Source organism: Archocentrus centrarchus, chromosome 17 (genome assembly GCF_007364275.1).
Source record: "Archocentrus centrarchus isolate MPI-CPG fArcCen1 chromosome 17, fArcCen1, whole genome shotgun sequence".
Lineage (NCBI taxonomy): Eukaryota > Metazoa > Chordata > Actinopteri > Cichliformes > Cichlidae > Archocentrus > Archocentrus centrarchus.
Genome location: NC_044362.1, coordinates 26,300,474 through 26,313,928, shown reverse-complemented (window position 1 = coordinate 26,313,928; position 13,455 = coordinate 26,300,474). Strand labels below are relative to the sequence as shown.

The 13,455-nt window shown below is 38.7% G+C and overlaps 1 protein-coding gene across 1 annotated transcript; it reads left to right on the top strand.

Moving 5' to 3' along the window:
• Positions 1-464: 464 nt before the first annotated feature.
• On the top strand, positions 465-7,792 carry dnajb4 (DnaJ heat shock protein family (Hsp40) member B4). Its single transcript, XM_030751876.1, has 3 exons — positions 465-944; positions 3,782-4,362; positions 6,776-7,792. Exons 1-3 carry the CDS (start codon positions 734-736, stop codon positions 7,004-7,006), a joined length of 1,023 nt encoding a protein of 340 aa, XP_030607736.1. The 5' UTR covers positions 465-733; the 3' UTR covers positions 7,007-7,792.
• The last annotated feature ends 5,663 nt before the right edge of the window (positions 7,793-13,455 follow it).

The following is a 13,455-nucleotide window of genomic DNA, read 5'->3' as shown; positions in this document are numbered from 1 at the left end:
ATATATGCATGACAGGAAATTTGGTATTAGTATTGTTGTAAAAATGTAGAAAAAAAAATGTAGAAAAATAATAACAATAAAGAAAAACTCTACAATAGATAGGTGTGAATGTAAAGTTTGACTGGTGCTGCATAAACAGCAAAAAGAAGAAAAACATAGAACTGTTATTTAGCAATACTTTTGAGATTAAATTCAAACTGACAATAAATTGTCCTTTTTTTGTTACCTAATGGGTACTGTTATCAGGTATTGGTTTGACTGTAGTTTGACACTGTCTGCTCTTAGACTCCTGCATCTTTGCTGCCTTTGCATCACTGGCAACATGTCTGCGATTCCATGTCCTCTTTCTTTATAAAAACCATACTGAAGCAAGATAAAATGAAAGTATGCCGCATTTTGGAAGATCAAGCTCAAGCACACCGGAACCAGAATTATTTATTGCGTCTCACTTGACTTTGGCGCTGTGGATACAGGGGAGGGAGCTGTGGCTATTTAAAGAGGGTCATCCAGTCACGGATAAATAACGGAGGGTCCACGGCGTTGACTAACCCCCTCTAAATGGTCTTCATCCTGCACTGTGTGTCTGTCTGCGGATACTTATTGTTTATTAGTCTGCTGTGACAACCATCCGTCGACCAGCGCCAGGCCGGTCTACCAGCTCTGCTCCAGGAGCTCTAGCCCCCCCTGTTTTTTTTTATTTAATTTTTTTATATAGGGGATACGTGGGGGGAAAATGGGTAAAGATTACTACAAAACGCTGGGTATCTCTAAAGGAGCCACAGATGAGGATATAAAGAAAGCTTACAGAAAACAAGCGCTTAAATGGCATCCGGACAAAAACAAGTCTGCAGCCGCCGAAGAGAAATTTAAGGAAATCGCCGAAGCATATGAAGTCCTGAGTGATCCGAAGAAAAGGGAAATTTTTGATCAATACGGAGAGGAAGGTAATTTGATTTTTTTTTTCTTGCATTGTATTGTGTGTTGAGTTTGCAAAACCGTTATGAAGCTGGAATGGCTGCATATAAAACACAACTGGCTTCAATTCAAGTCACACTGTGTAACCAGCAAAGCAGGAGGCCCAGAGCACAGCTGTTCAGCTGATCTTCTCCCTGCACTTCTGTGCATTTTATCATAAAGCTCAGCCCATATGTGGCACTGTGTGTTTACTGTTGTAAGCCTCAGATTTAAGAGAACCCAGGGGTGATCTCTATTTGCACAATTTTTCAGTATAGAAAAAAAGGTTTAATTGCCCAACAGCCAGTCTGTACAAAGTGTTACAGCTACTGTACCTGCATGCTGAGGACATAATTTTCAGTGCAGATTGCTATTTTTTTTTTTTTTTTTTTGGGGGGGGGGGGGGGGGGGGGGGTATGATTGATGTGAGGAAGGAAAAATAGGCCATCCATCATCTCCACATCCACATAATTAAAATGCACGATGGCATGGTATGATTTTTTTTTTTTTTTTTTTTTTTTTTACAATTTTAGTCCCAATAATAAATTTTTTTCAAGAGAAAACTTTGCCAGAAACAGACAGTGTAAGGGACAAGAGGTGTAATGTAAGAAAATAAATTTGAGAAAAAGATAAAATGACACCACACTCATGGAAATTTGCACCACATGGCTCCTGTTAGAGCTCCTTCAAGCCATGCACCTATTAGAGAATCTCTGCTGATTTACTGGTGATAAAATGCTCTTTTTCTTTTTTAACATTGCTGTGAAACAGAACAATTACCTGAGTCAGGAGTTGATCTCAATCAAAAATGTAATGATTGCTGGTGGTGGGGCCCATTTTGATAGGAAAAAAAGGAAAATAGACCATCCTCCCCTTATGTAACAGGGGACATGCCCTTATATGTGGAACCTCTACCAGAAAGCGACAGTGTAAGTGGGAAGAGCTGCAAAGGAAGAAGATGCATGTAAGAAGAAGCAAAAATGAAACTCTAAATGTGGATATTTGCATCATATGGCTCCCTGAAGCCATGCAACTAACTGATGATATATATATATATATATATATATATATATATAACTGTATAACTGATGATCTACTGTGATAAAATACACATTTGTTACCATGGTGTGGTGTTAGACAGTTACCCATTGATATGAAAAATATCACACACAGAAAATACTTTTAATTATTCATCAACCTTTCTGTGGAGCATATGATATATCTACAGAGTGGTGGAATGAAGTTCTTCAGTTGTGTTTGCTATCGGTGGGCTCCACAAGAAGAAGGGAAAGCACACTGTCCCATTATCTCCACATTCACGTATTAAAAATGAAAGGTGGCGTAGTTCAATTTTAGCAAATGTACTTAGTTTGGCCCCACAGTGGAACAGGGGACATAGGAGAAACTTTTACCAGAAAAGGACAGTTTAAGTGGGGAGAGGTGTATGTGATATGGCTCCTCCATGGGCTCCCTCAAGTCATATAACCATCAGAGAATCTAACTGCAGCATTACAGTTACCCATTACACGAGTGAGGAGCTGATCTCCTCTAATATCTAAAAAATATCGACTTGTCAGCAGTTTAGTTAATTTAGTTGCACTAATCCAATTTTTCTTCTCGTGACACTAATTCCAACACCTCAACTTAGAGCACTGACAGTATCAGCTGCTTGTCAAATAACAGGCACAGTCTGATGTTGCCATGTTGGCATTTTTCCTACATCATGTTTCCCCAGCACAACAATATTATTGTTGTGATGTCATAGTTTTGAGGCTGGGGAAGGAGACTGGAAAAAGATGATAATGGAAGAATTTGTACTTCAGGGCTTTCTGTCAGAACGGCTTTCCAAAACATTCTTAATTTTGTTAACCCGAGCTATGATGATTCCCTGAACCCAACCACGTAGGTTTAATCAAACTGTGACCAAAAACTCAACAGAATAATGTTTAAAAACAAAAAAAAAAATTGCTAAAAAATTTACATTGAGTTTTTGGCTCAGCCTTAAAGAGTAGAGCTGTTAGTCCTAGCTCTTGAAAGGGGTCAGCTAAGGTGGACGGAGCTTCTCACTAGGATGCCTCCTGGGGGCCTCTTTGGTGAGGTGTTTTGGGCATGTCCTACTGAGAGACCCAGGAAATGCTGGAGAGACTATTTCTCTCAGCTAGCCTGGGAATGCCTCTGTGTCTCATCAGAAGAACTGGAAGAGGTGACTGATCATCTGACTTCCTGAAGTCTTTCTTTACTACCATATTTTTTATGAGTTTTTTTTTGTTTGTTTGTTTGTTTTATAATTTTGCAATGATGGTCAAGGAGCAACATTAATATTATGTAGGAACATCTCTAAGGGACAATCAAGAACCAAGTGGTGTTTTTTCCCCCTTTCTCTTTACATAAAACCAGTACAGTTACCACTGGGGTCACTTTCACGAAAGGCAACATAATGCTTGGGATTGTTGTAGTATTAAAGACTCTCATGACAGAAGCAAATTTGATTTGATTATGGAGCTCCTGCTGACACATTTTTAGCTACCCAGCTAACTGAACTCTAAAACAAATATAGACATTACAATTTCCATTTATCCAAAGTAGTATAGTATTTTAACAATTAAAAACCAAAATACTCAGTCAAGAACAATGTAAAGTGTCAAATAAAGAAACAGGAACCATATAGGGTTTGATGTTTTAGCTCTAAAATCATTCAGCACAGCTCTGAATAACTGCACTGTACTCTGGACTGACCTAAGTCAGAATGCATCACTCATACTATGACGCACTGACTGCTGAGTGCAAGTGTTACAGTGACTCATTAATGATTTCCGTTGCCCAACAGGTCTCAAAGGAGGAAGTGGGCCCACTGGTGACGGACAAGGCACCACCTTCACCTACACCTTCCATGGGGACCCTCACGCCACCTTCGCTACTTTCTTCGGGGGCTCCAACCCCTTTGAGATGTTCTTTGGGCGTAAAGCTAACGGGCGAGACGACGAGGACATGGAGGTGGACGGAAATGACCCCTTTGGCTCCTTCACCAGCTTCAACTTGAACGGCTTCCCCCGTGACGGCCACGTGGGCCTCGGAGGGCAGCAGCGGCGGAAGCAGGACCCGCCCATCATCCATGAACTGAGGGTCACCCTGGAGGAGGTCTTCCACGGCTGCACCAAGAGGATGAAAATCTCCCGCAAAAGGCTAAACCCAGATGGCAGGACCATGCGTGCTGAGGATAAGATTCTCACTATTGAAATTAAGCGGGGTTGGAAGGAGGGAACCAAGATTACGTTCCCTCGGGAGGGAGACGAGTCACCAAACACCATTCCTGCTGACATTGTTTTCGTCATCAAGGACAAACCACACCCCCACTTTAGGCGGGAGGGCTCCAACATTGTGTATCCAGTTCGTGTGAGTTTACGACAGGTGAGGCCTTTTCTATTTTGGCACCTGGTTTGTCTGAGAGTAGAAGTATTAATAGAGTCTGATAGATGAATAAGCCACAGACAGAACAAATTTATATTCAGCTGTGAGTGCAGCTTTAATGCTCTGTGGCTTAAATGCTGCTCACAATAAATAAATTGTAGGTACTTCTCCTCAAAAGCCATTTCCCTGGAAAGCACAGGCTTAACTGAATGATCATAGTATCGAACTATACACATACACACACACACACTTTGAATGCACACTTATGTAATCTGGATCATCGACATAGAAAAATAGGAGCTGTATCACAGGGAGGGCAGAGAGGCGACGGCTGCCTACGTGCTCAAGGTGCAAGATGTACTTACTTATGTGGTTCCTCCTACTCTCCTTGCAGTGAGCGAGGAAAGATTTAACCTCCACATCTCTGAATACAAGACCACTAGCAGCAGAGGAGCAAATTAAGCTACCTTCAATCAGTTTCCAATAACAATGAGACTTAGAGAGGAAAATTTAAGTGACTATTACCTGATTTTAAAAAAAGCATGCAGAGAGAATGATCAATGAAGCTATTTAGTCTTTAAACACAGAAATTACAACCACCTGTAATCACCTGATCACAGCTGATCAAACTTGATCCCCTCATGAAGGCTAGTGAGGAGCAGTTGTGGGCTCTGGGAATGGCATTTAAGATGATTTTCATCAAAACAGAATTTAATTAAATTTAAATAATTCAAACTCTGTGACAGATTAATCAGAAATCTTTTAAAAAAAAAATAGATGTAGGTTATGGGCCTGAAAATATTCAGTCCCTTAAACCTGCATTTTTGCTTGTGATCAACAGGGGGCGACTCTTCTGATTGCGACAAAGAAGTCGGGATATATAGAAATCTCTGGGGAAAATGACCCTTCCTCTGAGTTGATTTATGATCTCTGTAAACACTTTCCTGATGAGTTTATGGTCTCAGTTTCATTCATATTGCAATGTGTTGCATTCAATATGAATGCAACACATTGCAACACATTGCATTCATATTGAATGCAACCAGGGGCGGGCTGGGGTTGAAATCCAGCCCGGGAGCTTGGTTTGGAGAGGCTGCGAGAGCTGCAGTGCGAGCGCTGCTGTGCTTAATTGGGTAAAAACAAAAAAAATTCTGATCACTGGCCGTTTCAGCCTGGAAACCTCCCAAACCTCCCGATGGCCACCACACCCCTGAATGCAACACATTGTTTATATTATCAGTTATTGTCCCCTTTAGTGTCAGGAAGGACAATTAAGCTGGGGTTCCTTTAGGATTGAAAAGTCCCGACCATTTGAGCATTCAGCATCCTGCATGCATGCAGTCACACCCAGCTTCAAAACACTAAGATGTAACCAGCTCGATGTCGCAAAACAAACACTTCAGAAATATAATGTTGGTATCATGTTATTAATACAGTCATAACTGTCTTGTTAATGTGCTCACATTGTACTGGTAGCAGATGTGAGGCCTTGTGGAGCTTTTGTTTATCAGTTCATCTGGCTACCTTTTCACTCTCATCTATGTGTATTTGCTCTTTTTGTCTGCTTTTGTGCAGCTTTGGTTGCAGACTCCCTCTCGATCCACCTACACTCATATTTGGAGTGAGATAAAACACCCAATAAAGTATTTGAATGATAGCATTATTGTTCTTTCAGATTCTACACATGTATTGCAATAATTTAGCTGTTATTTAGTTATTCTACCCACAATAATCATATAGTGAAATGTAAGCAAAGCTTTATCTGAATTGACAAGGCTGTACTTAAAATGTGTTAAATGTTCATTAATGTTTTAAAAATTTATTTCAAAGAACTTACATAACATAAAGGCACAAACAGACTTTTGGATAGTTTATGTGTAATTATGTTTTTCATCTGACATAAAATGTGAATTTGTTGCATGAACCTCAGCCTCTCACAGACTGGTTAGCAGATAAGATCCAAACACAGAGAGGAAACCATGCTGGACTTTCAGGGAGTTAAGAGGAAACTGTAATTACTGCTGGCACTGATAGCAGGAAAAAGATCTCAGATGGGCATGTAAAATAAATCCAAAAAACCACAGAGATCCAGCAAAAGAAAACATGGGAATTAAATACACGCAAGGAGGGATGAATAATAAGAAATGGGTGAACATAATCACACTTTAAGTAGGGCAGGAAAGCAACAAAGCAGGGAAGTATAAACCTTTAGAATAAAACAATAAGTAAACTGAAAGAGGGACCAAGGATGAGATCAAAGGAAGAGAAAACCTATGGATATTAAAAGGAACCATAGATGATACCCTGAGACAGCCAGTGAGCAGATTTCTGTTATTTCTGCCTGCAGTCATCCATGTGTGGGTTGCTGTTCTCCTGCTGATCCTCACTTACACTCATATTCTTGTCTTCGCAGTCGTTGTGCGGATGCTCTGTTACCGTGTCGACGATAGACGGGAAGACGTGCAACATGAAGATCACGGACGTCATCAAGCCCGGCATGAGAAAAACTGTAGCCGGACAGGGTCTCCCTCTCCCCAAAAACCCCGAGCAGAGAGGAGATCTTGTGGTGGAGTTTGATGTGAACTTTCCCGAGTCTTTGCCCACGAATGCCAGAGACGTCCTGAAACGGCATTTACCCGCTTAGGATGAAATAAATGAGGGAAAGAAAGCCACATGGGAGCGCCCACCCTCAATAAGAAACACACACACACACACACACACACACACACACACACACACACACACACACACAAGGACAGTTCTGACAGTTCACAGATGGACCCCCCCCCCGAACTGATGAATGTGCAATTTCTATTTTTGAGCTATGTGGTGTTTTTATAAATACCATGCATGCTGCCAAGTTGATACAAGTGCAAGTGAAAGGCTGTTGATATCTGAAAGCGCACACTTTACCACTTTTTGTTTGATGGATGCATTTTGGTGTGAATGAGTCTGCAGCTGCAAAAGAAAAAAAAAGATATTAGTGTCAAACAGTACATTTTCTTGCTCTGATTTAGATTTGACAGGCTTCACTTTTTCAAACGGTCTTTTGTGTTTATTTTGTAATGAATAGTGAGCTTTGATTTGGAGGCTCTTTGAATTTTTGTTATCTGGGTAGAAAGTGGTTGAATGAACTCAACAGGTGCATTTTAGAAACTTACATGTGAAGATGCTGAACTTGAGTTTTAAAATAAATATTCACACACAAACTGTTCTTGAGCCGTTTCATCCCGTAGAGAGGCGTTCAGAGACTCCTCCTCTGCAATATGAACAGTCATCGCTTTAAAAAAAAAAAGTTAATACTGCATAGGATTATTTATAGTCTGTGTAGCATTATTGCACAACATGGGTTCTCTGCAGCACCGGGGAATGAAATGAACCTATATTTTGATAGTCAAATGTGAATATTTTGTTGTTGTAAAAAAACAGTTTCTGATGTGCAAAATTAAAATAAAAAATATCCTGAGTGAATTTCATGTTTAAAGTTCCTCATACTACAACTATGAATGTGTAATTGTATCTGTCTGGTCTCAGCTGCTCCTTTCTGGCTGCTGACGCATGCAGGGGAGCTGACATTTTCCCACCAGGGGACGCCACATCATCATGACTCGGGGGGGGGGGGGGGGGGGGGGGGGGGGGGGGGCACAGAGAGGAGGGTTCATGTTTAGTCATTTTCATTTTTATCTAGTCTTACATTATTGCTTTTAATTGAGTGTCAGTTTAGCTGTGATTGTTTTCTTTTTTTAGTGTCATTATGAAGCAGTTTCTGTGTTACTTTTGTTGATGTGGGTGATGATCATGAGTTCAGAACAGTACATTAATACAACAATACAAACACTTAGTCACATAGACATCACATTCTCAATAAAAGAATACCCCTTCAGACTGGCTGAGCTGGCACATAATAACTTGTTATAAACTATAATTATCTATCTATCTATCTATCTATCTATCTATCTATCTATCTATCTATCTATCTATCTATCTATCTATCTATCTATCTATCTATCTATCTATCTATCTATCTATAAAATCAGTCCAGATTACATTTTAAAAATTTGATATTAGATTATAATTACATTGTTAGTAATTACTTGTTTATATTTTGACTAGATTCTGATGGCAAATATTTTCTAGTATATATCAAAGTAAGTCAGTCCTTTTTTGTTAATAACCTAAGCCTAACTTTAGTGGACATCCAAGCTGGCCTTCCTCTCATCACGTAGTGAATATCAGGCTATGTCACAGATATTGACATAATGGTATCTAACTTCCAGTCTTAACCCTAACCGTATAGTAACATCACTGACCTGAATTTGCAACATAAAAATCAAAACATTTTGAAAGATTTCACAAAACATTTTTTGTAATAAACTCCAGTAACACTCTAGGTCTGAAATGTTGAATTTCCAAGCATTTGAATGATGGCCCTGAACTCACTGATGTTTATTTTGCTTTTTAATTGACAGTTTGAATCTGAGTCAACTCAGTGAATCCATTTACACTAATGGTAAAAAAAAAAAAAAAAAAAAAAAAAAAAAAAATATATATATATATATATATATATATATATATATATATATATATATATATATATATATATATATATATATATGCCCTCTGTCACTTCTAAGGTTTTATATATCAGGGATGTAAAAAAACATATTACACCATGCCACTATTTATATAACAAAATCTCAGAGGCAGTGTGTGTATGTACACCCCATTATTGAAGTAATCATGTTTTGTATGACTTTGTCAGTCTCTCACATCATTGTGGTGGAATTGTGACACACTGTTCTTTATAATGTTGGCTCAGGTTATTGAGTTCATTCTCTTAAGGTCTGGACTTTGACTGGGCCATTGCAGCACCTTGATTATTTTCTTTTTCAGTCTTTCTGTTGTAGATTTGCTGCTGTGCTTGGGATCATTGTCCTGTTGTATAACCCAGTTTCACCCAAGTTTTAGCTGTCAGATGGCCCCACATTTGACTCTAGAATACTTCGGAATACAGAGGAATTCATGGTTGAGTCAATGGCTGCAAGGTGCCCAGGTCCAGTGATTACAAAGCAAACCCAAATCATCAGCCTTCCGCACCGTGCTTGGCAGTTGGTATGAGGTGTTTGATTTTCTCCAAACATGGTGCTGTACATTATGGTCAAATATCTCCACTTTGGTCTTGTCTGTCTGAAAGAACCTTGTTCCAGAAATCTTGTAGTTTGTTCAGATGCTGCTTTGCAAACATAAGCTCTGCTGTCATGTTCTTCTTATAGAGAAGAGGCTTTCTCCTGGCAACCCTTCCAAACAAGCCAAACTTATTCAGTCTTTTTCTAATCATGAACTTTAACATTTAACTCGCTAACTGAGGCCTGTAGAGTTTGAGATGTAGTTCTTGAGATTTTTGTAGTTTCTCTGAGCATTGCACAGTCTGGCTTTTTTGGGACATCCACTTTTGAGAAGACTGATGACTGTCTTGAATGTCTTCTGCTTGAGAATAATCTTTCTCACTGTATAACAATGGACCTAATTATTTGGAAATTACCTTATAAACCGTCCAAAACTGATGGGCAGCAATGATTGCTTCTCTAAGACCATCTCTCCTTCTTGGCATTGTGTTAATGCACACCTGAATGCTCCAGACCAGCAAACTGCCAAAACATCTGCTTTTATAGAGGCAATCACGCTTACTGACGATCAATTAATCAAGTGAATTTGATGCTATTTACCCTCTTAATTCCTATGGAAGCATTAAGGGTGTACTTTGTTTTTCACACACTGTTTCTGCAGTTTTATCTTGGTTTTTATTCAATGAATAATTACAGTGTAATATGTCATGCATTGTTGTTCATTTGGGAGTTTTATTTACCTAATTTAAAGCCCTGCTAAGGACCAAATGATTTTGATTGCATCCTGATATATGAAACCTTAGAACCAAAAGAGCGTATACTTTCACGCATAGAGATTTCTGCAGATGAAATGATGCATCACTATCATGCACAGAGGGTTGAGAGTAAACACACCTGCTCTTGGTACTGTGGGAGCTCACCAGCTGCCAATCCTATCTGTTCAAAATCACTGCAACACTGAATGGAAACGGGTTGAAAAGCCCAATTTTTTTTTTTTTTTATGAGAACAACACTGAAAACATTTTCCAGTCTATTTTATGTTGTTTGTAAAAATATTACGGCCTCCAACTTAAAGGTCATGGTTTAAACCTGAGATGATGCTTCCTGCAGACAGAATGGAAACCGATGAGTGAAAAAGAAACACTCAGTGCATCATGGGAAGCCCCCAGCAGCCTAGGCCTATTGCAGCATAATTAAGGGAGGGTTCTGATTATTCAAGGCTTTTAATAATCAGGCCCCAATCTTCTTCAATGCTTGTCTTAAAGAGAAGCAAATTTGAGTAGCATTCTAACAACAACTTCAGGCCTCATAATCATTTATTTATATATGTGTTTATCAAACCGTCCCCCCAGTGTTGCCTGTTGCTAAGCATGAGGAACAGTTTGAACAAATTAATTTTATGCAATGCGTGCTTCACATTCAGCCCTCAAGTAACACGTTACTGCTGACTTATAAGCGACACATTGATGCCTGTGTCACAGTTGCAACAGTTTTTTCTCAGCTGCTTTGGCTGAGTCCTCGGATGACAGTTGAAATTGTCAAAACAATATGTGAAATTATTGAAATGTTTTGTTACTTGCGCATAACAGAAAGAGCATTTGTCTTTTTCTTTTTGTTATTAGCACTTGCAAATGTTCTGTCACATTTAGGCAAATGACTAAAGCACAACTGTCAGCCTCAAGAATTATCTGTGTTAATGGTGTTTGTGATCAAACTAGGTTATGCTTCTATCTGTTGAATACTTTGCCTCTCCAAATTATGCGAGAATTATGTCATTATGTGAGTTGCCACATGGAGAATAGACTTCAAAATAGTCAAAATCTGCTGAACCTGAGTATTGTGACACATATTCACAGCTTTCTCAGTAGGTTTTGCTCAGCTGAATATTTGAAATCCTTTAAACATTTCAGCACTTGTGGACAACAGAAAGAGCATTTCTCTGTCTTTGTTATCACTTGTAAGTATTTTTGGAAATGTAGGTACATTTGTCCACAACCTGAACAGTTATTGGTTGTATAAGTCTGAGTGATCCAAACGCATAAGTCTGCATCTTTAATATGAGTATAATAAAACATATTTTAGACCTTCAGTGCAACAAAGTTACACCCTGAAGGAGCTGCTTGGATAAACATTTCATAGGGGCAACAGCCTGCCAATTGAAGAGGAAGAGGAAATGTGGTGGTGCAGCAAGGGAAAGAAAACACAATACAATGCTGTGAAAAAGTGATTGTTTTTTTTTTTTCCTTTTTTTTTTTTACATGTTTCAGATCATCAAACAAATTTAATATTACACAATGATAACCTGAGTAAAGACAAAGGGCAATTTTTAATTGATGATTTCATTTATAAAGGGAAAAGGTTATCCAAACCTACCTGGTTATATGTTCAAAAATTAATTGCCCCCTAAAACTAATAACTGGCTTTCAGCCACATTGGAGAGTTTTCGAGGTCATGCCAAAGCATCTCAATAGGATTTAAGTCCAGACTTTGACTAGGCCACTCCCAAAACTTCCTTTTGGTTTTTGTCTTTTTGAGACATTCAGAGGTGAAGTTGCTGGTGTGCTTCAGATCATTGTCCTGTTGCATAACCTGAGCACACTTGAGCTTCAGGACATGACTTGATGCTGACAGCTATCAATCTGGAAAGGGTTACAAAACCATTGCTAAGGCTTTGGGGCTCCAGTGAACTATGGTGAGAGCAATTATCCACAAATGGAGAAAACCCGGAACAGTGCTGAACCTTCCCTGGAGTGCCCGGCCTGCTAAAATTACTCCAAGAGTACATCGACGACTCATGGAGGAGGTCACTGCTGCTTTGCTGCTTCAGGACCTGCATGATTCTGCCACAAAATCCTGAAAGAGAATGCCATCAGTTCATGACCTGAAGCCGAAGTACACCTGGTTTATGCACCAGGATAACGATCCAAAATACACCAGTAAATCCACCTCTGAATGACTCAAAAAAATAAATAATTGAATAAAATAAATAATAATAATAAGGTTTTGGAGTAGCTTGGTCAAAGTCCGGATGCTTTGGCATGACCTTAAACAGGCTGGTTCTGCTGGAAAACCCTCCAATGTGGTTGAATTAAAACAATTCTGCAAAGAAGAGCAGACCAAAATTCCTCCACAGCAGTCATAAAGACTCATTGCCAGTTATTAAAAATGTTTGATTGCAGGTTTTGCTGCCAAGGGTGGCACAACCAGTTATTAGGTTAAATGGGAATTACTTTTTCACACAGGGCTGCGTAGGTTTGGATAGCATTTTCCCTTAATAAATGATATCACCATTTAAAAACTACATTTTGTGTTTACTCAGGTTATCTTTGTCTAATATTAAAAGGTGTTTGATGATCTGAAATATGTAAGTGTGACTATTGCACATAGTATTAGGCCAATGTTTTATTTCCATATAATCTACATGTTTTAATATTAATAATAACCTTAAATACATAGTTCTGTTTTTAAAACACATTTTATAAAGTGCTTTGTATATAGCTTTTATTTATTTATCAATCTCTTTTCAAGACTGACCTGGCCAAGCAGATAGTGAAGCAGCAATTGTAACAATTAAAAACATTTTTTTTTTTAAAAATCACAAAAAAACAAGTGGTACACAGTACAAGTGCGATTCAAATAGAAAGCTGGAAAACTGGACCAAAAACACAGCAGGATAAAATGAAAGATGAGTTAAGACAGAGGAAATAATTATGGAGAAAAATACAAATAATGAATAAATACCAGCAAATAAGAAAGAAGCAACAAAGTAACTATAACAGAAACAATACACAAGAAACAAACATGAAACTGAGTTGCTCTGTGAAGTGTTGTGTTGATTTTCAGTTTGTTCTCTTTACTGTATTTTGTTGTGTGACCACTGAAGGACACTTTTCCCTCGCATTGCATGCAAATATATATATATGCTCTTTTGCTTCACAAAGCAGAATGTAAAACCATCAGCTCTTAT

Coding starts and splice junctions, on each gene's coding strand:
- dnajb4 (XM_030751876.1), top strand. CDS start 734: ATGGGTAAAGATTACTACAAAACGCTGGGTATCTCTAAAGGAGCCACA. Junction 945..3,781: donor TGATCAATACGGAGAGGAAG/GTAATTTGATTT, acceptor GTTGCCCAACAG/GTCTCAAAGGAGGAAGTGGG. Junction 4,363..6,775: donor TTCGTGTGAGTTTACGACAG/GTGAGGCCTTTT, acceptor TTGTCTTCGCAG/TCGTTGTGCGGATGCTCTGT.